At 40.5% G+C, this 27,956-nt stretch overlaps 1 protein-coding gene across 2 annotated transcripts in view; it reads right to left on the minus strand.

Moving 5' to 3' along the window:
* The window catches only part of rsrc1 (arginine/serine-rich coiled-coil 1), a 121,564-nt gene that overhangs the window by 40,073 nt on the left and 53,535 nt on the right, over positions 1-27,956 (minus strand). For both annotated transcript variants that reach the window (XM_083914327.1, XM_083914326.1), the window contains exon 6: positions 24,287-24,338. In XM_083914327.1, the coding sequence (XP_083770453.1) occupies positions 24,287-24,338 (52 nt within the window). The remainder of the gene's footprint in view (positions 1-24,286; positions 24,339-27,956) is intronic.

Below are 27,956 nucleotides of genomic sequence, written 5' to 3' on the forward strand. Positions count from 1 at the left end.
TCATCCACTGGCTGTGAGGAGACCAGTGAGCGACTTTAAAGATCGGTCAGCCAAATGGAGACAGGGAAGTCCATGTACACACACACACACACACACACACACACACACACACACACACACACACACACACACACACACACACACACACACACACACACACACACACACACACACACACACACACACACACACACACACACACACACACACACACACACACACACACACACACACACACACACACACACACACACACACACACACACACAAACACACACACACACGCTCGCACACACACACACACACACACGCAGCTGAAGAGCCCAACAAGGTTAAAGGGCACTGGCATTGTTATCTCTCTAAGTACTGACACACTTCAAAAGGGTGAAAAACTTGGAGGCTTTTTTCCAGTAATGACCAACTGGTCGGGCTTTGGCAGAGGGTCTGCTGGTAATTTCAGACTCTGGCCTTCCACAAAACCCTGTAAGCCCTGCAGGATGGGTTTAGTTCAAAAGAAAGTCAGGTAAATGAGAGACAAGGCTACTACTGGTCAGTAATGACCACCAGGTCGCTGACGGGGAGATGTCAAGAGGGAATAGACATGTCTAATCTCCAAGAATTATCCCTCAAGTCTAAAATAACGACATCTCTCATGAGGTTTGTGGAGCAACTATTGCATGCAGAACTGGGATGAAGACTCACTCACTCACTTAAAAATACATCAAACTGAAACGATTAAACACTAATGGATTAAGAAATTAGTTGTTTGACAGGAAATTAACCTGCAACTATTTTTTTAATGATGAACTGTTTCAGTCATTTTTATTTCTTTTCTTATTCTAGTAAAAATAATACATATTTCCTGCAGCTTCTCCAATGTGAGGATTTGCTGCTTTTCTTTGTGTTACACTAAACTTAATCTATTTTGGTTTTGGGCAGTTGGTTGCACAAAACAAGTAATTTGAAGATGTCACCTTGGGCTTTTATTACATTTTTCACTGTATTCTGACATTTTGAAGACCAACCAACTAATTAATAGCAAATTAACTCAGCAGATTAGTCCAAAATGAAATGAATCATTAGTTGACGCCCGAAAATCTGCCAAACTATTTTACTGAATCTTTTTTGGCACTATCATTTTTGGCATCAAACATCTAAGTTGAGTTTAACATTGTGATCAATTTAAAAATCTAAATGGTCTTCCAAACCATAAAGTTTTAGGGCCAATAGATTAATCTATTTCTAACAAACTGCAGACAGTTGGTGATGTTTCCAAAAATAATGACGCAAAACTCAGTGATGAATATAATTAAAACCCTTAAGTATGACTTTGCTACACACTGCAGTTTTAAAACTATGGATATCCTATTTGATTATGTTTAACATTTACTCAGCACAAATTAAAGCAATCAACTGAGTGCTAGGTCATTATGCTTCTAGTTAAACAACTTAATTGAATTATGTCATGAAGTTTACTGACATCATCTGAGCCAGCGTGTGCTGTGTTTAGGCACGCACGCACCCACACGCACACAGGCACGCGCACGCGCACACGCACACGCACACACACACATACACACACACACACACACACACCAGCATTTAGCCAGTGGTCTCTGGCTTTGTTGTAGAGTGGAGAGGAGGTCAACCCTGCCTGCCAAATGACAAGTGTGAGGCTCTGGGAGTCGTCTTAACTTGTAGACAGCTCTATAATTCACACTGGAGAAGACTTTTAAGAACAAACAATGGCTTTAAAGTACACCAGGAAACTGTTAAGTCGTGTGTACACGTGTCTGACAGCAAGCCCAGCAAACAGCAGCACAAAGGAAATACAATCATTCAAATGTACTCCCTGTAATGCTGAGAAGAATCTGCTATATTCACATGCATCATTAACATTTATAATCAGACGTTTGAGCCATGTTTTCCCCTGTTGCATCACAGTCCACAAAACCACGCTAATTAACTCAACCTCTGACACACGCCAATATCAATGCTACGACAGTGAGTTCAACAGCCCAAATTAGATACGACGATGCTTCATGCACTGCGGCTTGGCTGTAATTCTCCATACTGGCTGAAAGGTCTTTAATGTGGTTATAAAATCAAGTTTTAACTAATTTGTACTGGGGTGCTAATAGCACTCGAACATCAGTGAGGACAACGATGGCTTGTATGTGTATTAATCATTTGACCGTTTGTAATCAGGCCACCCAGCTCAAGCTTACCACTTAATCAAGTTAATTAATAAAAACAACCTTTTCTTAATAGGATAATACCAGATCTATATATTTGATGAATTATGCATAAGAGCTGGAATTGTTTAGGGGAGGATTTTAATTGTGAATGTTCATTTTCATAGTCATTGAAACTGCACCAACTGGTGTAGCTTGGGAGAAAACAGAGTAATGGATAAGATGTATTTTTTAGTATATATAAGTACTACTACGACTGCACGCGCACACACACACACACACGCACGCACGCACTCATGCACGCACACACATGCACACGCATGCACGCACTCATGCACGCACACACATGCACGCACACACACACACACACACACACACACACACACACACACACACACACACACACACACACACACACACACACACACACACACACACACACACACACACACACACACACACACACACACACACACACACACACACACACACACACACACACACACACACACACACACACACACACACTCTTCCCTGTTTGTGTTCCTATGTTCATGTAACCCCCTTGTGAATCGATACTACTGATACTGTCAGATAGGGGCGCAAAGCTGGCATACAACCACTAATTACATGACCGCTGAAAAGAAACCATTGATCAACGGCATTATGGGAAATTAAACTGCCCCCCAAAACTGGATCAAAGCAAATGAAGTGGCTTAGCGGGGGTTTCAATGGGGCTCTGCAAACAAGAGGCAAGATTAACAACCCTGGACACACACAAACCTCATTAAGACTATACAGTAGTAAGTTAGAGAACTTATATGATGCACATACACAATTTTGTTTTTGCATATAAAACCATATTTGCCGACTATTGCCAACTTGAGCTATATCAGCCAATGCCAAACCGTTTAAACCCTTTATTACCAAACAGTTTCACATGCTCTATTATAACAATTATTTTAACAAAATGTTCTACACAAAAATAACTGTTTCATAATGCAGTCCTGGCCTAATGTGAGCAGGCCTCATGTCCAGGACCTGTGGAGGGGTCCACTGGGGGAATGAATAAAAGAAAGGGGCCCCTGCTGGTTCATCTGGCCATCTATTGGTGCCCCGAGACTGCCGTAATATGTTTCCCCCGTCCCACCAGCCCCACCACTGGCCCCTTAGGGCTGCCGGCCTGCTGCTAGGGGACCCCTTCGCAATAATTAACAGGTCCTGAGCTGCAACACACATGCACACAAACATACAAAAGAAAAATTCTGGTGCTTTTCAGACAAGTGATTATGTTTTCATGGCCTGCAATTTTTCTGATATTACCTCAATTAAGACTATTAAGTGATTTGATTTGTTATGAACTGAGCTTGTTCTGATCATTACTGATGCTCTAATTTGAGTCCCATTATTAAAGGATATTTGAATAATGTACACACCTTGATCCAACTGACTACAGTTACAGCGTGACTTTGAATACAGGAGGGAAAATGTTTAATGTAATTTGAAGGGGAGTGTTGGGTCATTAACACACACCTGAGAGCACCTCAACCACAACTGGCCACTGAACAACTACCACTATGGTTACGGGTTAAGTTACTTGTCCATGCTTGCAAACAAGAAGATGACGGGACTATGGGCATCGTATTTTTAAAGGGAAATTACGCTTTCTGGTTTAAAGACCAGATCAGTTGCAAAATGATTCTGGACACTGCCAAACGACAACTTAACTAACCAAAGTAAATGCCTGCTGCACCTCAGTAGACCACAATGAGCTAAGTGGAATATGCAGGATTGCTTTGTGAAGCAAACAAAACCCCATAATATATAAACCATAATTTAAAGTCCCTCGGCAGCACCAGTTACATACAAACATTGCAGATTATATACAATAATTGCCATCAGCACTTAATTGGTATGAGGGAAGTTTTCACAGTAAACAGTTAAAAGTTTAAGTGGGTGTTTAGTCTTGGTTTGATTTCCAAAAGCATCTGTCTGACTTAACAAAAAAAAAGTTTCTTACTTATAAGAACAGTTTGCTTTGTGTATCAAAACACAATTGTTGGATGCACAAACACAATCACCAGTAAACAAAACAACCTACACATACATAATTCTTGCAGTTGCAGCTTGTTTGTTACCGGGAGCGCTAAAAACTCTACAAAAGGCAGAGAGCAGCACTCACTAAGTCACAGCAAGCTGCCACTTAGAACAAAGTTAGCTACATCAACTCCACTTGTACTTACATTGTGCCCCAATCTACTTACACTGGCAAATCCAGAGCTTACATTACACTGAAATAAGCAGCGGATATTGGCAGAATGGGCTTACTCAGGCATTGTTTTAACTGGGCTTTTCTGAGGGAATTTTCTGGCCTACTGTTTAAAAAGAAAATATTGAAGACAAAAATAAAGTAGTTGTTGTTGGCCACCATCTTCAGGAGAAGGAGTTCAGGGGGGTGTTAAGATGATTTGTAGGCCTTTTCTCCTATCAGATCATCTAAAATGTGAGTGATTACACCGGTAATCAGCTGCAAGCCGACACTGGCACTGTCTGTGTTTAGGAGATAAAGGGTGAGAGACTGAGTTAAGAATGGAAAGAGAGAGAAACCTGTGAAACAGACAACAGAAAGAGGAAAGAGAGGAGGAAGAAGGTGGCAGATTATTTCTCAATATTATCACATGCCAGGACGGCCATTCTCCCTCTTCTCCCTCTCCTTCAGCTTTTCTCATACATTTTTCTTCTATTCAAAGATCCATTTGTGCTTGGCCAAACAAATAGCTGACACTGCCTCATCAAAGCTTTGGATTGGCAGCCTGGGCCAAGTGGGGCTGTTGACAAGCGAGGGCAGTGAAAGCAGAGGAGGAGAGGAAAGAGCAAGACGGAAAGAGAGACAACAGAAATCCCTGCTGTAATTCCCCAAACTGTAATCCACTGGGTTTAATGGTGTTTGTGTGTGTGTGTGTGTGTGTGTGGGGGGAGGGTGGGGACGGATTATACATTTATCATCAATGCTCATCCTTGCACTCATACTGGTTTATTGTGTGTGTGTGTGTGTGTGTGTGTGTGTGTGTGTGTGTGTGTGTGTGTGTGTGTGTGTGTGTGTGAGAGAGAGAGAGAGGAGAAAAGCCAGCTTGTATAGACAGCCCAACAATGCTGGCTGAGGGATTTAAACCCTCGCTCTCTATCATATAACCACATATCCTGGCCAATTCAGAATAACGACTAGCCTATTCACTGCAGCTGATCCCACCGATTAGTCCTGATCTGGCGACACCCCCTAACACACACACACACACACACACACACACACACACACACACACACACACACACACACACACACACACACACACACACACACACACACACACACACACACACACACACACACACACACACACACACACACACACACACACACACACACACACACACACACACACACACACACACACACACAAACCTCCCCTAAAACATGCTGTACATTTTGTAAAAATTGAGGATCCCCTTGTTACTGTCTCATCTGTTTCTGTAAGTGAACTGGTCCCAGCAGCCGTAATCAAGAACCCCATAAGCTTTTTGTAAATAGATAAACTCTATCAACTCAAGGTCAGAGGTCATACCTGGTTCTGTGAAACCCTGGAAGATTTTTAACAGTAGAATGGGGATTTAAAGGTTTGTCACGATTAAAAACTAGATAGCACATCTAATTCACTACAGCAGCTTAACTTATCTCAGACAGATTTCAGGTAGATCACATTCAGAGAGGTGTTTCTGTTATTTAGTCTACCCTCACTGATATCAGTATAACATAATACATTTTAACAGCACCACAAACTTAATAAAGTTCAACACCTCTCTTAAACAGCTACATTATAACTACCATGAAGGTGTATTAGACTCCATTAGTTTAGCTAGGTGTACCTAATGAACTAGAAACTGAGTGTGACCAACATTTTGTAGGAAAACATTTATCTCTACAAAAAAACAAACCCTGAATGATTGAGAGGAGAAGGCCACGTAACCTTGATAACTTCAAGGCACTGATACAACAACATCTAAATATGAAATGTGTCTGACCGCAGTTATAAATTACAGGACTACAAAAGTAATAAAGACATTGTGTTCATTTAAGTATTTTTTCAGGATTAGGCTGCATTCAGACAACAGCACTGCGTGAAAAAACGCCTGTCATTCATTTGAACGAAGCCTGTGCCAACGCAAAGAGCTCCTGCAAAAACAAAAATGCAAACCTGGCTCAACATGTATCTCAACGCAACTGTTGCATATATTCATGGTAGATTACTTAATAACATGTACGCCGCATTTCTACTGTTTACCTGCTGATTACCACAAGAAAATAAATGTGCAGCAGCAGTGAAATCCTTCTTCATATCATTATAGAAAGCTTTACAGTGTTTTGATGTCGGATAAGACTTCATATGCAATCAAACTATTCAACCTAACTTATTCTATACTCATAAACTGGATATGCTTAAAGGCACTGTACTCGATCAGCAGCAAACAATTACTTTCTTTACTTACTTTGGAGTAATGACGAGGGCTGAAACAAAAATGCATCGAGGCAAAATCTCTGCCTCGATGATTCTTTTAATTTCCTATTGTGTGGCTTTTTTCATAGGATGTACAGGGGTCATTGTTCCACACGGACAGTTTTTACAGATGCACACCACTACATCCAGAAAAGGCAGAGGATCATTTCACACTTGAAAAAAGAAGCCAAAACGGTGCAATGCGTCCACTGTTAACTAGAACTGTTAACCCACAACAGCACAACATCGATGATTCAGCGTCTGAGCTGAAAGCATCCCGTTATTAACGCCACTTCATTGAGCGCCGTTGTTCAAGTTTAAGGAGGGCGGTTTCTGTAGTGACGGATAAACAGGAAGAGAATGGTAACGTTAGCTGTCTCTGTGAATGTCTCTTATTTAGTTTTTCATGAATCTTAAAGATAACGTTACCTACCTGATCAGTCTTTATAGTTTTGTTTGAGTAAATGTGTCAGTGGCGTTTTGTACGTTGCTTGTTGTTACGGTAAACGGGAAGAGAGAGAGTTGCTCTTCCTGATAATATCTGTCTCTGATTTTATAAATAAATGTATTTATCTTTGAAACCTGTTTGAGTAAACACGTGCGTCAGGTAGAATTTTATGCATTACATTGAATTGTTTGAATACTAAACTTATACATGGTAAATTGCGAGTGTATTGCCTTCAACACACATACGTCTCATCTCTCTCTCTCCTCCTCAAGCACACGTGCACACTCGCAAGCAAACAAACACACATTCGCAAGCAAACACACACACACACACGCACACGCACACGCACACACACACCCCAGGTTACCACACCAAATAGGCCTACCCCAGACATAATATATTGTTTTGCAAAATAAAGCGAATACTAATACATTTTTACGCAAAAATTCCGATTATTCCATCGATTAATCGAGTAATCGATATAATACTCAATTACAAAAAGATTTGATAGCTGTAGCCCTAGTAATGATGTCCTGACTGAGCAGAGAATGAAGTCACTCTCCCTTGTGTCTGTTTTTATCTGACTTTCTCTGTTGTTCCTCGTAATGGTATGGCTGCGCCTGCATGTAAGTGCATGTGGCCGTAAAACCTTGTTATTTCATGTATTGGGGTGAGAGCCATGTGGAGGCAATCCCACTTTCTTTCAGTATTTCTAGTACAGCTCACTTAATTGTAACGTTGTCTTACCGGCACCTGAAATAACAAGCCCCCACAAACGCAACAGTTTTTAGGCTGAATGACCACTTGCTCCTTTTGACTCGAAACATGGGGATATTAACTTATTATTTATTACGTATTATTTGTTTATAGTTTATTTGTAGTTTTTTCATTAAGAAATTTAATGATGACTGTTTTTGTGTTTAGTGTTTAACTGAACTTTATAAAAGATTCATCACACTTACTTAAAATTACTTGGAAAAATACAGCTGCACACCTGAATATGCAGATCCATTGGAGGACATAACGGCTTGAACAAAAGTAAAAAAAACTGTTAAAAATCTGATTATAGTCATGATTATAGTTAATGCAAGTTACTGTATTGACTAAATGCCTGACGAAGGCCATTTAGGCTGAAATGAATAATCCTTCAGTAAGAAAGACAATTACACTTATATTTCACCTATTAAAGATGAACTCCCCTTTGCATTTGAAAAGCTTTTCTCAGTAGGAGCTCAGCATCATAGTTCAACAAGCGATCCATGGCTGTTGTGATTTTTCAGGTATGCAACTGTCACTGTTAGGCTACCACTCGCGGAGCTTGGATCTGGCCTCTAGATAGCGAAAACCTGTCCACAAAGCCGCAGATCAGAACAGGTTAATTCTGAGTATGAACAGAGACGATCGCATCAATCTCTGCGCTAGAGTCTGCAGCCCGGATTGGCTTCGGCTTCATGCATTGGCTCTAAAAAGACATGAATCAAACTGAGAGAGACAGATTAGCCTTTGGTAACAAGAAATAATGTTCAAAACATCAGAAAAACATACTTTCACCATCAGCAGATACAGGTCCAGACATCTTTCTTTTAAGCTGACACACACTAATTCATGGTGCACAGGCGTTCACACAAATGTACATTTACTGAACATGTGTCCTGCAGATGTAGTAGCTATGAAAAAGGCCCTGTTCCGTGTGTGTATATGAGAAAGACAGAGAGAGAGAGAGAGAGAAAGAGAGAGAGAGAGAGCGAGAGAGAGAGAGAGAGAGAGAAACATGGAGAGACAAATACCTGAAGAATCCAAATATATGAGCAGAAGAAAGAAGGGAAATTAAATGAACATTAATTCTCCCGCAGCAATTCCCCACTTCTCAGCACAAGGAGATGAAAGAGGAGCAATGTACTTTCTGATATTTATTTCTCCTTAAACACACAGCTGGAGTTCTGGTCTGGGAGACGGGGCCCTGGTGGGGAGGAGACGGGTACACAGGGGCCCCATATTGCCTGGTTTACTAATTAGGCAGAAATATGCAAGATTGAGCCAATGGAGGATTAATTAACTGTTTATTTCTCTTCACTCCTCTATTGGAAACACTAAGTTTGGGCTGAGGGACGCAGAGGGAGAAAAAGGAAGAAAGTGTTGGGTGCGGCATTTTGGACAAATCAGACGGGTGTAAATGTGTGTGTGCATGCGTGTGTCCTACTGTAAATAATGTGGCAGTGACGCCCTTTTGAATGAGCGTGGGTGGATGTCTCTGTCATCGGCCCCATGCGCCACACAGAAGAGGGCTGTTTGAGTTGTTATGTCTGAGTGTGAGCAGCACATGCTAAGACTGGATGTAAAAGACATGAAGGGACAGTGTAAGAAGAGGGAGAAAGTGACCACATGAAAGTTTCTTAATGGAGCAGCTGATAAATGCATCAGTAACTGGTGGAAAAAAACATGTATATTAACAATTGAAAAGTTTAAGGTTCTAAAATTCTATTTTTGTTGACTACATTTTCATTATATATCCCGTATATATTATATATTTCTTGTCACAAAGCCTTAAAAAGTAAAATCCTTTATAGACATCAGAGAGTTAATGCTCCGGTTAACCAGTGAGATGCCACCACAGTGATGACAGCTTGTTTACTTGTTACTACAACCCAGATTCATCTATACTCTAAGTCTAAAGACTCTACAAGTGTAGAAAGACTGGGAAAGGATGCAGAAGACTGGGAGTGGGAGACAGAAGCATGTAACAGGAGAGGGGACAGAGGATTAATATAATGAGAGTATGTTCGGGCAGAGTAACAGCGCAATCTGCACGAAATTAGGACTCCATTAGAAGTTTGAAACAACTCATGACTTCCATCTGTTCCTGAGGCCCAGAACGTGAGATTGGAGACGACAGGTGTCTAAATGTTTATCAGCCAAGCTGCGTTTATTCCTGTGTCTCTGAGCTACGAGGAAAAATGACCAACACTAATCTAATTCAAACTAACATTCACTTTGAAAGGTTGCTGGTGTGGTAGGAATAAAACACATGCGGTCCAAAGCCATCGGAGTCAGTTCAGTATGTGCCTTGGCATTTAGAATTTAACTCTTCAGCCCCATGAGAACACACACACTAATGTAAGCACGTGCATGCACACATGCTAATTCATCAATCTTACAAGAGAAGGTTGTAATATGTAACTAACATGTATTCTGACATTTAATTAATTACAGATCAGGAATAAGTACTTGAATAAGTAAAATGCTTGTTTGGCTTCTATTACCATTCAGTTGGATATCCAGACCAAAAACAGTAAAGAAGTGTGTAGGTGATTTCTCAGCCCTAGAATCTGGATGGACGTCTTTTAGAATTGTAACACTGCAGCTGGTTTGCAAATTTTTGCCAAATTGATGACTTACATAAACAACGTTAATTGAAACTAAAAAAAACTACCAGTTGTTTCCAAGTATAGATAAGGTGCATCATCAAAGAACTAAAGTTTATGATGACAGAATGATAGACTCAGTGAAGCAACTGCGCTCTTCATGTGTGCTGATCAACTCCACTTGTTAATGGTTAAATCATCCTCCCACCACCCACCTGAATGAATCATATGCTGTTGCTTTTCAAATTAATTATTGCAATGTTGTATGAGTCTTTTCTTCAACGATTTACTTAATGATCAGAGGCGGTTTTCAGTAATTGCACACATTTGCATGCGTGCAGTGATGTCATTGCAGCAAATATTGTGGGACATTTAAACAACACTTCTGAAAAACTTTAGTTTTAAACTTGAAAGAAGAAATCAAACTAAACTTTTAGCTTTGAAAAAAATCAATGAATTTACTGCTCCTTGTTTTAGCAGCGGTACACCAGCAACCCCTGTGAGGTAAAATTATTGTTTTTGTCAAAGAAGAACTACTTTAAAGAAGATCCTTTTAAAGGATTAATAACAGATAAATTGGCATCGATGTTGACTTGCACACTCACTGATACCAGCCTTTTTGGTATCAGAAGCATTTCTGATACAAGCATCGGTATTGAAACAACTCTTCCAATACCTGCTTAGTCAAGTGGTTTTATGTTATTGTTTTTATATTTAGTTTTATATCTATCTTAGACCATTTCCTCACATTCTTGTTGTATTTTATGTGAAGCACTTTGTAACTGGTTTTACATATTAAACCTACCTTACAACATTCTCCGTGCCAAAACTCAGCAGGCCACGCTGTGCGCCAATTGCACTCTTACAAAACTGTGCGTCCACATAACTAACATATGCTTATATCTTGTCATTTCTCCCTACACATGCAGCCTCTCTTCTCTAATCTCATTTAACATAGAGTCATATAGGCCTCTGCAGATCACAAGCAGAGCATTGCCACTTCAAGTCTGCCCATATTAATATATAGTAGTGCAGACAGCCACGATCGACTGCAGTTTTTGATTCTTTTATATTTAAAAATCATCTCAGTAGGTGATGCAGTTTGACTGGTCATTAGTGTTAGCATGTTGGCCTATGTTTAAAAAGAGCAGTTCTAAAAACCTGAATAACACAAAATGTCATTAACAATACGCGCCTATGCTCTCTGTTAGGGAAAGAAATAATTAGCAACCAGTAATTTAGCTTTTCTGCTTAAATGAAAACAAAGCAGAAATAAGTTTAATCTAATTTTATATCTGGAAAACATTTAGTGAAGATATGACCGTATATCAGTCAGCAGTTATATTCATACGGTACACAGCAAATCAGTGGGTTAAACCAAATTTGTCCGTGTAGTCCCAAGCCAGAGCATATAACAGGAAAGGTAAATGTATTTAATGACTGTAAACGAAGAGGTTACTGTTGGAGTGAAGCTTGGCATGTTTAAACTGGTTTTGAGTCACATCTTTAACATTAATGCCCACCACAATCTTCTCAGTCCTCATCATCTCAAATTATTTTATCAGTATCTGCTGTAAGATATCAACCTATGCCATAAAATCTACCGGCTATATCATAATCTTCATCTGCCACCCCAACGTTGTAACCCCTACCCTTAGCTAACCTGTAAATCAGCCCCATTCCTCGATCTACCTCCCCATTTCTCCCCCTGGGGGAAGCAATCGCTCACTGTTGAGGCGGTTTACACAGATTTGTTACCAATTTGTTGCTTTCCAGGGGAAAAAGTAAATGTAATAATGAGGGGGGAGAAATTCATTAAACATGTGTATGAAATACTTTTCAAGTGCGAGAGGAAGATTCATTGGGATGTTCATACGGCGCATAATCATGCCTCCGTCTGCTCAGCCAGCGATGGCATAAAACATTTAATCTGGGATGAACACTTTGTCGCTTTCTCTCTCTCTCTCTCTCTCTCTTTGGACCCTCTAAACGCCCTCTGCTTTTCCTCCCCTCTATCTTCCTTTCTCTCTCTCTCTCCCTCGATCTCTCTCTCTGACTGCCAGAAACCACAATCATAAAATTATTAAAATGCTGTTTGGCTGCCATTAATCAGTGGTGGTGATAAATCCTGTGTGGGAAGTGACAGAGCATTAGTCACATACCTCTTGGCCTCAACAGACAGAGAATAATGAGCCACGAGCCGGACCGGGTCAATCATAAACTCATCAAATGCGTCATTTAATTTCTTCATTTAGACAAACACAATTTGTTTATGGGAAAGATATCAGGTGTTGTGGAATGAGAAATGGCGCTGAAACGCTGGTACATTAATCAGGGCTTGATTACACGCGACTCTGTGGTTGTTTGTCCTAATTTCATTCATTTCCATCAACAAAGCAAACACAGACGAACACAGCCATTAGTGATGGTTGGGGATGGCACAATTACAGCCTCGTATTAAATAAAGTGATGATGAATGGTCCAATACAATCTAAAACAAAGGGGTTTTTATTACTTCAATTCCATCCCAGCCTTCGCCTTCCTGTGTGTGTCTGTGGAGCCTCGCCGGTGTGAAAGGAGAGAAGAAGAAGCCGTTTTAACTTTACTAGAGGAGGCCAGACTGATGAGAGAAAAATAAAAACTTTAAGAGAAGTTGAGTCCTTTGAAATGACAGTTGGTTATATATGATAGCAAAACACAGCCTTTTACATGACAACTTCTATTACGGTTACATTTCTAATTGAAATCAGTGGGTGAGCTTATTATAAATACACACATACTCCACTTACCTACATACACACAGGCTTTAAACACAAACACTGAAGCGTACTAGCACCATCAACCCCCCCAGCTGATAGAGATGAAAAAAGTAACAGCAAAGTCAGATATTGTTTTGATCATGTAAAGCTTCAAGAAGCTAACCAGTGTGTTTACAGCTTGTTGATGCACCTCAGCAGGCAGGCCGAATGCTACAAAACTGCACAGGGTTTCCGCCTTTTTCCCATACCACAATTTTTTTAGCCTTAACAACGTCCAACACTGCCTTAAATAGGGCTGTTAAATTAACCATGTCTAATACATTAATTTCTTCTAGTAGCTTCAAATTCTTGCCTGCTCCTGGCCAAGAAATAGTCTGGCATATAACCCCACTAAAGCACAACTTGTCATTTTTACACATGGTTTTCTGTAGAGATTCTAAAAGAGATACAGCGTGTTAAATAGTGATCTTTAGAGAAAGGCAGATTGTGTTGCCTTTGTACAGGGCCAGTCTAGCTGATGAAAGTGGTTACAATCCTCTCATCTAACACTCTTTGTTAGTTGGTAATTTTATCATGTGAGTGTAATATTTTCAGTGTATTGTCTATTAGAGAACCAGATGTTATCGATCTGTTTTTTCTATTTAGACCCATGCAAGGTCAAAACCAGTCAGCATTTTGAAGGACAGGTTTTCTAAGTAAAAGTTATGTTTACATTCAATATTACATACCAAAGCACCCTGTGCATCCTTGACATCTAACAAATATAATGAATGCATACAAACAAAACGTAGCGCCACTAGTGGTCAAAAACGATCTAATTTATATAGCCATATTTATACATTACTCACATACAAAAATTCATTCAGGGCCATTAGGAGGGGCTGGGAATCGAACCACCAACCTTGCACATTCCCACTCTAACCTCTGAGCTACTGTACCCCTCCATCCACTGTACTATTAAATCAAACATTCCTCCATTTTTCACATGAAGCACTGCGAGCAATCACAGGTGTTGTGTCGTCATTAATCCCATTGGTCTGCATTTACAGCCGCCATTCCCTGGGCCTCATTCATGCACAAATGTAGCACCACGTATACTAGGATTTTATTTGTCAAAATGTTGGATATAATAACATAGTAATTGTAGCCAAAATGTGTCAGTGTCTATAACTAGGGAATACTACATTGTAGACAAAGAGACACCAAACAAGCCTTGGAGTTGTTGTTGCCCTTTAAAGTAATTCAACCGATCAACTGAACGAGCCATCAGAAGAATCCAGTGTGATGAGTGTACGAAGGCCAAGGTTATATCGTCCATCTATAACAGGAACACTGAACATCCATCCATCCATTTTCTATACCTGCTTATTCGTATTCAGGGTCGCGGGGGGGTGGGGGTGGGGGGGTCTGGGGCTTGTCCCAGCATGCAATGGCTGAAAGGAAACAAGCTATTACAGCCAAAGAGACACACATTCACACCTACGAGTGACTTCAAATTCACCTCAACTGTATGAAATTTTAGCAAAGGTGATCACTACAAGATGACCAACTTGCTGCACCAATGAGAATGGGATGGGACGGGGGATACTTGTAATATTTTAGTTAAATCCCTTTCTTGAGATCCGATATCACTCAAGCATTAAAAGGTCTTTTTTGATTGATCAGTGTCTTGCAAGGGGGTGAATATTTTGCAAAAAGCACAAATAAGATGGAATTTACTTGTTATAACAGCTCAAGAATCAAAGAAGATAAAGGAAAAAGATATGTATGTACGCTCTGAATTTTGACATAAATTTGCTGGATTGAAACTTGATTAACCACCATGACATGACGACAGTATTAGGCAAACGCAATTACGCTTTTGGCATTATTGTGCAGCCCGGGCCTTAACATGAATAACAGTGTGTCAAAGGGTAGAAATTATTATAAATCATGGAAGGCAGGAATGCGCGGGTCTTCAAATTGTCTGCTCCAGTGCCAATCAGACAGCTACATAGATTAAACCCCTTTAGAAACATTTACAAAAACTAACTTAAGAGATGGTCCAATCTTAAAAACCAGATGTCACAGGATTACTTAAAAAAAAAATGTAAAAAAAGATTCCCATGCTTTTTCCCTCGCAAAGCTGCCCAAGCAACAAAATCTTTTTACCTTCCACATAGTGAGAATTCAATAATACTGTTGTAAGCAGTATACACTTTCTTTACTCTCTCCTTCTCATCTCTCTCACTCTGCATTCTTTGCATTCAGCATCTCTCTCCACCCCCTCCTGACAACCCCCGAGCGGCTGCCAGCGGTCCAAGGTAATTAAATTACTGAGCAAAGTTTACTTAACAGTAAATGGTTAGCAAAATTTAAGGTGATTGCAAATTTGCTTTCATTCCACTTCAATGGCTGGCCTGTTTAAGGCTCGTCTGCAAATAATTAGCACATACATTTGCATCAAAATCGTTTATACCATATGTTGCAAAATTATGGAAAGCAGCAAATTAAAAATATTCTTTTTCTGTTATGGAAATGTCTACATGTTGAGAGACGAAAGGGGGGGAGAGAGAGAGAGAGAGAGAGAGACAGAGACAGAGAGAGAGAGAGAGAGAGAGAGAGAGAGAGAGAGAGGGAGGAGGGAAAGATATCACCATGTGTCTCCAAACATCGACAACAAGGAGGAGAGAAAAAGGAGGGAGGAGGATGGAGGGCAAAAAAATGATTCAGTTTGGATTTGAACATACTCATAGCCGTCTTTTTCAAGAGCTCAACAGATGCTGTTTGAAATGTGTCCACAAAAGAAAAACAAAGGCTTCTCAATCTCTCAATCCCTCCCTTTTTTTCTCGCTCACACACACATACACACGAAGAATCAGAGAATTCCCTCTAAGTGGCTCTCTCTAGTACGGTATATATTTTCACTAAAGCAAGGCAAGGAAAGTTGTACACTAATTTGACAAGTACTTTTCTACACCCTAGACCTTCGATTCTAGTAAAAAAAGGATAACTGGCAACAAAATAAAAACAGAAATAACACCAACTCATGCATCAATATAGTAATTGATTTTAGGTTCTGCAACTAACATTGTTTGGTCTATGGAATGTCAGGGAAATGTGAAAACTGCCCAAGGAGACGTCTTCAGATGTCTTGTTTTGTCCATCCAACATTCTGAAACCCAAATATATATATATATATATATATATATATATATATATATATATATATATATATATATATATATATATATATATATGAGATTTAAAACAACTAGCCAATTATCAAAAATGCTGACCATTCATTTTCTGTCAACCTGGTCAACCATCAATCAATCAATCAACAAATCGTTTCAGCTCTAACTGATTCCCTGATTATAATTAGGGGCCCAAAATTAAAAAAAAATCATTAGCAATTAATCACATAGGTTGTGTTTTGTTAGACTACCCTAGCCTAAAACCCACAAATATTTAGTTTAATATGATAAAAGAAAACCAGCCAATATTCATATTTGAAATATTGAGTATGTTTGGTATTTCTGTTTAAAAATCTTCTGCTGATCACCTATTATTGACTCATCATTTCAACTTTAATCGTAGTTCAATTTTGCAAAAATAGCAAATAGTATAGCACTGGAAGGCCGGCGGATGAGAGGCGTGAGTACCACAAGCTTACTATAGCAAAGAGAAAACCAGGGCGCATTAGGACCTGTGTTTATTATACCCATAAACCAAACCAAGAATCAATTGGACATAAAACTCTGATCCATGCAGTCCCTAGGTCACTTAGTCTGCCCTGCCATTGACGGACACCTTTGAACTGGAAGGTTTATTTCTTACTGAAATACATAAAATCTTCTTGTAGGTACGGAGGACCACGTAGATCCATATCCAGAGATCCAAACACATCCTTTCTCTATACTTACATGCACATTTTATAGCGTAAACAGACATCTTTTAAGAGACTCAGAGCAACAGCTTGAGCCATAGAGCTCTTACTATGAGGTATGGCTCTCTAACTGGGCTCGACAAACCCTTCCATCCATCCATCCACCCCTCTCATCTGGAGGTCAGCCAGTCTGCCACCAGTGTCAATCTGCTACTAAGTGAGCAGCAGGGGCTGTTTGATAAAAGCTTATTCAGGTATTTGTGTAACTGGAGGCCTCTCTCTCTCCCTCTCTCTCTATCTCTCTGTCTGTGAGACATAATTACGACTCTTGACTGGAACAGTGAGGTAATGGCACATAAATCCAGGTGATCAATGGTTATACAGACTAAATTACAGGACATCCCTGCACCATTATCCTCCCAAAGGACAACAGTAGACACATTCCTGCATGGATGCAAAGGGGATTTCTGTTGCGATTGTGTAATGGTTTTGTTTATTTGAAAATGGTGGAAGCTTTGTTGTTACATTTCTGGCTCTATGCTTGAATATTTCACACCATAAAGTTCACCTAGCAAAACAAAAAGGCAGCCAAAATGAATATATCAAACTAAATCCCTCTAATGCAGCTAACCTGGAAGCATCAAACAGTTGTTTACTATATTTTGGCTCACAAATAGCCCATTACAGCAAAGAGCCCTCTTTTCAGTTCAAATTACTAAAAGTCAAGTGGCGTGCTGCTGCTGTTGTTGTTGTTACAATAACACCTTTAGCAAAGAGAACATGTGGTTGGGAGTTATTACTGGGTAATTCCCTTGTGTTTGCACAGAGAAATCCCCTTTGAGATGAAGGTCACTGCTGACTGGCGTTTGTGACAATCACCTTAGTCATGTCACTGGTGCTACTACCAGAGTGACGGCAATATGATGAAGATGGATAGTGTGTGATAATTGTTATGCACTGCCTAACAAATCCTGTGCTGCATACCAGCGTTCAGTGCATAATAATAGGGAGAGGAAAACAAGTTCATAGAGAAAAACAAAATATGCAGAGAGGGAAATAAAGAAGGGCCATGTAAAGAGCTGGGTCTTGTCTCAGTCTCATCCTCCCCGTCACCTCTTATCCTGGCAGAACAAAGGGCGGCAGCCTCCTAAATGTGGCGCATTAGCCCTTTAGTTCCAGAGGGGGTAAGGTGACACCCTCCATGTATGTGGTCTGTTCAGCACACATCTGTCAGGGCCTAAGGGGGTGGGCTGAGGCGGTGGGAGGGATAGCGAGTACTGCAAGCACAAGGAAAACAGAGGAAAGAAGCGGAGAGCTCAAGAGAAAGGGTGTGTATGTGTTTCTGGACCCCTGCTGCGACAGAGAAGCCTAATACCCAGTATTTACTGTGGAAGAATTAGTCCCATCGCATGATGCTCCTAAGCTTGGCTGCCCCCCCCCCCCCCGCCTCTTTATATCTGTCACTTGATCAGAGAAGATATAAAAAGACAAAAAAACTTACAGACACAAACAAGAGAGATGCACTCATACATACAGAAACTAACATAACATTGGGTGTTTATAATACTGTCAACATGTAGGTAATTGCAGCCTCCCGGTTCAGTTCCTGCTGGGGTAATTCTCTCTAAGCTATCTCAAAAATGCCCGAAAAACATTTATTTATAAAAACAAAAAGAAGAAAAAAAGAAAAAAGCTGATACTGATGTTGAATTTTTATAATTACTTATTTTTTTAAATTTAGGAACATCTTTGTTTGTTTTACATCAACCTTGGAGGACTTTTTAACTGGTATTAATCAGGGCTGGATCGGAATATGCAACTATTATCAATTGTTTGATTTATTTTATGTTAGCCTTATTTTTATTTGATTTATGTAAGCTTATTGTTTCTCTGACCCTTTCCCATCTTTGTATTGAAACTGTTGCACAATAATTTCCATTGGGATAAATAAAGCTTCTTGAACCTTGAATCTTGACTCTATACCCCTAAAAAGTCAAAAGGTTTGGATTTATTCACCGCATTTTGGAGTCAGTTTCACAAAATTTGAGAACTGAGATGAAACAATACACAACAAAGTGCAGAGTCTTAGCTTAGTACCTCTTTAACTTCTTGCATGGCATCAGCCCACCGGTGCCCCTAATGACTTTTCGTCTTTCGGAGGCTGTAGCAGATGAGTGTTACAGACAAGTGATGATACGAAAGTAGATGGTCTAAGGAATTCTAGCTTGTCAGGAAGGGAGCTAAATAGCGCTCCAAAGTTAGGCTAAATCTTAGTGAGCGAAAACTGGTGAGTCTATTTTCACTCCCCTTTACAGAGATGCCCACTTCGCCTATTCTAACATGGAGTATTTTAATATTGCTGCATAGTGTGGTCCCTAAACAGTCTAATTATATAAATTGGATTGAAGACCTGAGACTCTTGTTGATTCAATGAGCCCAGCTGTATTCATGTGTGATGATGTTAGTCTCCATAGAAGCCATTTATTGCAGTGAGACTTTTTTTTTTAATTTGACCTGCCATCTCCCCCTGAACATCCCTTCCCCCACCCTCGATACTAGAAAGGGGGTGGCCATTGAAGGGTTTAACGCACACACACACTGCAACTTGTAGATACCAATTTCATTTAAATTGAATTTTATTTATAGTGCCAAATCCTAACAAAAGTTATCTCAAGACATATCATATACAGAGTAGGTCTTGACAACACTATGAATTATTTATGATTTACAGAGACCCAAAAATTCCTCCATGAGCAATAGCAAGCAGCAATAATCTTGCACCCCTTCCCTTTAACAGGCAAAGAGAGAGAGGGAGAGAGAGAGATGTCCACATGTGCCATCATTCTAATGTAAAACAGTCACAAACTGGCAAAAGGCTTCACTGCCATAAAGGAGAACAGTTCTAAGGATATACATATGCTTCATTAAAATATTTTCAATCTCTGTGTAAATTAAGTTTAAAGAACTCAAAAAACAAATAAATTAATGCAAAAAATACAAATCCCTTTCTTTGATCAAAAATATCAACATTTTGCACCAGTGTATCGATATTTTATCGCAAGAGAAAGCAATACAATAAATTGCATTAGCCCTAAAACACATATGGAGGAAGCAAGGTTTTCCAGACTTATTAATAGAAGTGTACTGAAATACAACAACTGTCACTAAAATGTCACTACAGAGTTGAATGAGAGTCACTAGTAGCAGGAAAACAAAAGTATACACACTTGTATGCAACTTTACAATTGCTTAATCTGACATTCAACACTTTTAATCAGTTGTGTTTTTTAAAGAAGGAAAAAAAAACACTAATGAAGTAATCATTTTAAATTTAAGTTAAATGGTTAACTCATTTTTCATTTTGCAAATCAAAAATCCTTTATTTCCCTGAATGTTACCTGTGAATTGCACTACTTGTTCACGGATTTAAGATATAGGTTAACAAAGAAAATGTTCATCATGTATCATATCCACTTTAAATAACAAGACTAATCTAATCCATCATTGTCTTCTACTATACCATTTCTTATGACTCTATTTTAGACCTTAAGCACCAAAAAAATCAAACCAAAAGAAACATAAAATACCAGTGGGAATGGCAGTTGTCAATGTTGTAATTTTAATTGAGCAGCTTCAGTTATAAACCAAATACTGAGTTGTTCAATATGATTAAAGTCAGAAATGAGGAACTTTCTCCCTACCAACTCCAGCCAGGTGTCAAATTTAGACAAACCAATAGAGGAAGTTAATTCAGACCAGTGAGCCCCTGCCAAGTTCAAACCTCTGATGAGATCTTAAGGATTGTTTGTTTTGCTGCTGTCAAAGGTTCAAATAGGGAGAAGACTAAGGTTTTGATGACCCCTGGCCCTCAGGTCCTTAGTGGGTGTTCTGCAAACACTCTCCATTGACATGTGGATGAGGAGAGGCCCGCTGCCATGCACAGTGCTTATGCTCATTTGAGTGGAAATGGACACGGCTCTGAAAAGAGCCAAGAACCTAGCAAGTGGCTGAAAAGAAAAGAATATAATACATATGCAAGGGTGTCGTGGCTGGTGTGTTTGTGCATGTGTGTGTGCGTGCAAATATATATTATTTTTATTATAGTATTTTCTTCTGTGAGTGCTTTGGTTTTGAAACTAGGACTGACTGTTTCAGTACATGAATATTTGTGATGTAAGTAGAGAGCAAATAAACTGGGGGTGCCACATGGTGGGGGTACTGCTGCTTTTTTCTATGACGTAACCTTTATATTATATTTACTGTCCAACTAAATCCTGATGAACTTCCCCTCCCTGTAGTAGAAGTTTTCCTGCAATATGGCCAATTCAGGCTATACTGTATGTTATAAGTAATGAAAGAATCTCTGTTATCTGATTTTTTGACAGTAACAACCACCTTTGACAGTCAAATATTTCATAATGAATGATAGATATAATGATTCATATTTTTATTTATAATTATTGTAAATTATGTATGTATTGTATGCAGTTTAATGGGGCCTTTTATTAACATAAAATATATAAAGTTACAAACCATGACATTGTGAAAATAATCTTATTATTGTTAATTTGCCTTGGAAATATGGGGTGGTGTGTGTGTGTGTGTGTGTGTGTGTGTGTGTGTGTGTGTGTGTGTGTGTGTGTGTGTGTGTGTGTGTGTGTGTGTGTGTGTGTGTGTGTGATATGTAGGGCAAGCAGGAAGTGACCCATAAACATATCCATCCAGCTCTTTCATTGGGGGCCAGCGTTGCCCTCCTCCTCTCACCTCCTCATCCTACTCCACACACACATACACACACACAGACGCACACGCACACTTGCAAAGCCCCCAGTGAGTGCTAAGCAGGCCAGCGGGCCAGCCGAGGGGTCTCATTACAGGTCCACAGAGCCCCCCAACACAAAGGCCTGAGCCGCTTTAGCCATGGGATGATCTGCTCTCTACTGACTAGAGAGAGTCCATAGACGGACAAAAGGAGGGAGGGAGGGAGGGGATGGGAGAGAAAGAGGTGGAGGAGAGCAAATAAGAGGAGAGGAGAGCCACGGGCTTTAAGGATGTCAGGAGACCCCGAGAGAGAAAGCCTGGCGGGTGCTCAGAGAGGAACGGAGGGAAAGAGGAGGAGGAGGCTTTAAGCTCCATGGCTACGTCAGGACATTAACATTCACACAACCTCCCAACATCTGCTGCTTCCTTCCTCACCCTCCATCCCTATCTCCCTCTGTCCGCTAACAGCACTGGAACAAAGACAGTGAGACGGACGGACAGTGAGAGGACAGATAGATGGAGAGGGACAAGAAAAAAGAAAGAAGAACTAAAGAAACAGAGAGAATAAGAAGAAATGTGAGACGGATGAATTTAGAAGATTGGGCAGCTTAAGAGCTGCCGGGTCAGAGGACGTGAGAAAGACATTGCTAATATTTCTTATTGGACAAACGTAATTTAAATTAATGAGGGCATTCAATGGTTAATCATAAAACAGACAAAAGCAGCAGAGAAATGGCTGAAAAAAATTCTGAATCTAAGTATAAACTGCTTTATAAAGTTAAAATCTGTTGTCCCTTCATATTTAACTGTAGATCATTATGGCCTGAATGGTCTCTCTGGTGAAGACTATCTTTGACTGAGCCATAAACCTGTTCTTTTGGAAGCCTCCAGGAAAGAGAAGAAAACCAGAGACGTGTCCATGTGCATTAAACCCTCTCCTCTAGTCCCGAGTCTGGCCCTGGGCCTGTGTCTGCACCAGTCTGGCCTACTGCACTCAAAGCCACATGCTCGATTTTATGATGCTTCACCACCATTAGCGCAACATTAGCCTTAAGGTGGCAGGGCAGGGAGTGCGGGGTGTCTGATATACAATAGAGAACATAATTGACATGTAGTCAATTTAAAGTACGCTAATGTTTGTGAAATATGTTCAAATCAGTGGAATCGCAGAGAGCGATTGCAGCGTTGTTCTGTGGTCCTACAGTTGGGCAGAACATGTCTTAAGTGAGGTAAGTGTGTGGCTGCTGGGTGCTTTATAGATGATGTATAGATGCCTGGCTCTTTCATATATTTCCTGTGGTGAAATTAGAGCCCTGCTCTGAAGTGCCGGGCCGTGTATGTGTGTGTGTGCATGACTGTAAACATGAAGACATCTTTCTCCACAGTCAATCTCTGCCTGTCACATCTGGCTCGCAACTCTACCCCTCGAATACACACTGGAATATATACACCGTGTGCATGGTGACATCTATGACTTATGTACTGGGAGGAGTGTTTGAAATTAAGCTACAGTGAATATGGGCCCAGAAGCACTCAGAGCGGAGAGCAGTGTGTGTGTGTGTGTGTGTGTGTGTGTGCATGCGTGCGTGCGTGCGTGTGTGAGGAGGGGTGCTGTGAGTCTGCGTGTGGAAAAACAAGTACGAAACCCGCCCAGGTCCACAGTGGTGTGTGCAGCGGACAATTTCTTTATTTTATTCCCTGATACACAATATGGATATCTTATTGATTAAAAAGAGATAAACAAGGTTTTACACTATTACATTTGAAGAGATTAGTGCAAAAATGAGGAACATTAAATACATTGTGTAGTACACAGGTGCTGGGCTGTCCAGTTTCATGTACGATCAGTGGTGACCTCAGGCTCTGGATGAAAGTCAGCACCTTCAGGCCTTGTTACTCTGCCGGTGCCCCTAATACTTGCTCTGAATGTCTACACAGTACAAAGCTAGTCATCTATATGCATGACAGCAAAATAATGATTATAAAAAATGCACTAAATCTAAAAATAAATTACCACAAATACACACACGATGATGTTATATTTGCGTGTAGGCAATGTGGTGGAGCGACCGACTGACGCCGTCACCCCTAGAGCAGCGCCGCTATCATGGCTAAAAAAGGTACGGTGACAGAAAAGTGACACAGCACAGTGAGGCAGACTACAGACTGAGGCTGCTCTACACACACATAGTGAAACCCCCTTTAAATAAGCATCCCTGAATGAGGGAATGACCACGACTGGCAAGCGTCAGACCAAAGAAACAGTTTTGGACCATAACATTATAAAACAAACCAAAACAAAAAGAATGAGGGAAGAAGAACAGAATAATCTTTTACTTACCAGCAGCCTGCAGGACCATTTGCATTCGGACTTTAGCCTGCTCTGCTGGAGTCTGCAGAAGAGTAACAGACATAAAACAGAAAATAAGTAATCAATAATTATGTCTAAGTCTAACAAAGAGTTTCTCCTTCTTCTTAGACAACTACAGCTCGAGGGCACATCGGCAGGACAGGTCACACAAAGGTTTTCATAAGGACGATCTACTGCTGTTGCCTGAGGTATGACAAAGCGCAGTTACAGGAGAGCTGACAGTGACATAACTTTATCTATGAAATCTAGCTCTAAAATGGTTGTGTCCCTTAGGCTGAAATATATTTTACCCATGATAATCTTTAACAGTAAACATCAGAGTGAACTGTCCTCACAGAGCACCAAGGGACAACTTACCAATCTACTAGTCTAATCATCTGTATAAAAAAAAAAAAAAACCCTGCTGGTGAAAAACAGAAAGCAACAACATCCCTGACACACCAGGGAGAATCAATGAGGAAGAGATGAAGAGAAATTTAGAGACAAAGAGAGAGAGTGAGAGGAGAAGAGAGAAAACAAAAGCTGCTGTAACAAGTCTTTGGAGAGTTGGATAAGAGGGCACAGAGAGCACATTTTACAAAGATCACAGCCAGAGACTCATCATATTCCCCATCGTGTGTGTGTGTGTGTGTGTGTGTGTGTGTGTGTGTGCGTGTGTGTGTGTGTGTGTGTGTGTGCATGCATCAGAAACGCTTAGCGGGCATGAACGGGGGGAGGGCCTTGTGCTTTGACAGCTGTATTGGGAGGCGCAGCCCTTTTTCCTGACATGCCCTCAAAAGGGTCTTGCTGTAATTCCAATATCACTGCTATTAGATTTGAGGGTCTTAATTGTCGAGGAAGAATGATGGTTACGACAAAGCACGGAGCTGTAAAAGGCGAGCACGCTGCAGATTGCTCTCGGAGGTTTTTCCAGTTTTGCCGTAGCACAGCAGCCCTCGTTACCATGCAGTGGTGGAGTCTGTGTGTAGGATTAGAGAGAAATTAAATGCTAATGGGGATGGGATCTGAATCTGCTGCCTGGGAGCATCATTTAGACGACAGGGCCGGGGCGTCGCTGACAGGCAGCGCTTCCTCTCTCCTCCTCCACACACACACACAACCCAGGTCTTCCTCCCACCATTCCTTCTCCTGGCTTCTCCACCACACCCCCAGTAGAAAAAAAAAAAAAGACGATTTATCAAACTGTAAACTTGTCACTTTGTAAAAACGTCACTTTTCGCTGGCAGCCAGGGAAATATAATGACCCCCTTTAATGTAGCGATGCCAGGGTGCTGGATTCTAGATGGAACGCACATCCAGGCACTGCAGACAGACTGACACACAGTTGATGCAACATGGATGTGTTTTTTGTGTGTTTGTGTGTGTGTGTGTGTGTGTGTGTGTGTGTGTGTGTGTGTGTGTGTGTGTGTGCGCGCACATGCATATATATCCCCTGTAGCAGGTGACATAGTGAATCACGCTCACACTGACTGGCACTGCTTGACAACTGAAATTATTAATCAGTATTATGCTGGAGAAGAGGAGGAACACTTGAGGCCTTCACCCAGACACAGACATATACACCTTCTATTGCCCCTCATGAAGAGGTGGTTACGCCACAATTTGGTCTTTTTTTTCTTGCTTTTTGGCATCTTCTTTACAGCAAAAGAAATTATAACACGCATACAAACAAAATGTTAACCCATTTAAATGGTGCAGGGTTTAGCCTGCTGAACAATTAAAACGACACAGAAATCAGTCTCGGTATTACCACTCATTTAAAGCGGTAAGACATCACAGCTTAACTAACCTGATTATTGTGTGCTGTGCAATCATCTTAGTTACAGTTTATTACAACGCTCTCCTCAGTAATTACATTAGAATTTGTTTACATTGGCCTTAAGGCATGTGTAAGTCCATGTATCCCCAATCCACGTACACACATGCACAGACACACACACACAGTCCTGCCAGTTGTGGTTAATGCAACTCTGAATCACACAGGAAAAAAAACTGCTGCTGCGTTGTCTGTCGCTGTTAAAACTTTCAAGCAACTTGCTGACACAAATCAGCGATGTCGAAGCAGTTATTTGCTATCACCCTGTTAATGGAAAAACAACTGCTTAAACTTTGATCGACATGTGGCCTTAAAAGTTTAACCAGAAAGTATAACAGAAGTTTTCTGCATTGAATTTCTGGTTAAAATAAATGCAGAAAAGAGAGTGAAAAAGGAAAACCTAGGACACCTGCTTCCTGTCTTAAGATCCAAATGTAAGCGTAAACAGGCTATAATTAATATCACATTATCAAGTGATGTCAAATATACTCAAGACATCAACTAAGAAAATATAATCACACACACACACACACACACACACACACACACACACACACACACACACACACACACACACACACACACACACACACACACACACACACACACACACACACACACACACACACACACACACACACACACACACACACACACACACACACACACACACACACACACACTTTTTTTGCTTCCAAACAAACTATTTTTCTCTCTAATTCACACACGCATGCCTGCTTCCTCTGTGTGTAATTCATTAGTAAACAATAAAAAGGCGTTAATTGTGCTCCCCAGAGACAGATCTGTGTTCCCCCCACTGGGAAAGAGGCACCCGCTGCATCTGAAGTGGCTTCGCCCCTCAATTAGAACTGCGCCTTTCCCACTCACACAAACAAACATGAGACACAGAGGGAGTTTAGAGGGAGTAAGGTGGGAGTGCGTGTTGGAAAGGAGCAGCGCTTTCCTTACAGGGGCTTTAGATTATCACACTGTGAGGAGAGGGGAAGATAACAGGCAGAGGGGGACAAAAGACAAGACAGAGAGACAGACAAAGTTGCTTTTGTTTTCTTCAGAGTTGGGGAAATACAGCAGACTAATAGAGAGAGAGTTCAGAGAAGAGATAAGGTGAGGAAGGAATTGAAAGATGATGAAGAAGAAGAATATAGAGAAGACATGGAGGGGAACAATATAGAGCTATGATCGGTCCCAAAGAAATCAGTCCTGACACAACATGACTCTGAATAGTTTCTGTTTATGCTCAAGCTAATTTTTCACCACGGCAGCAGTTTTGGGCCCGAGTCTGACTGAAAACAAGAAGTTCCACTGCTTTTTTATTCATACGTGTTAAGTTGAATAGATATCCTGGAAATGTGCACAAACTCGACCAGACTCAAGTCGTGTGAATTCTGAGAAATTACAGACCTGGCCCAATCGGGTTCGGGGAGAAAATCAAAGCTCTTTACCAAGGATGGACAGGATCAGAAATAGCCATGAAGAAAGGAGGTTTTAGAAAGTAGAAATGTAAGGCATTTTATTATTAAGTAATGATTTATCACAAAGCCATTCATTTTGTAGGGGTGGCATGCTGGTCATTATCGATATTGGTATAAATATAAGGATAATGGTGCCCACCTTTCCTGGAGGGAATTTATAGTGTTGCAGTCAATTGTACACTATTAGTGACAGAAATTGTTTTGTAAAGAATGAAAAATTACTAGATAGTGAAGGTCAATCCCACCACACAATCCTAGCCACCCTCTGACAAGCCCTTTGGTTGGAGCATACCGACGCCTTATGTGTTGTCCCCCTGTTATAGCTAAGAGT

Source organism: Echiichthys vipera (assembly GCF_963691815.1).
Source record: "Echiichthys vipera genome assembly, chromosome: 5".
NCBI classification, from domain to species: domain Eukaryota; kingdom Metazoa; phylum Chordata; class Actinopteri; order Perciformes; family Trachinidae; genus Echiichthys; species Echiichthys vipera.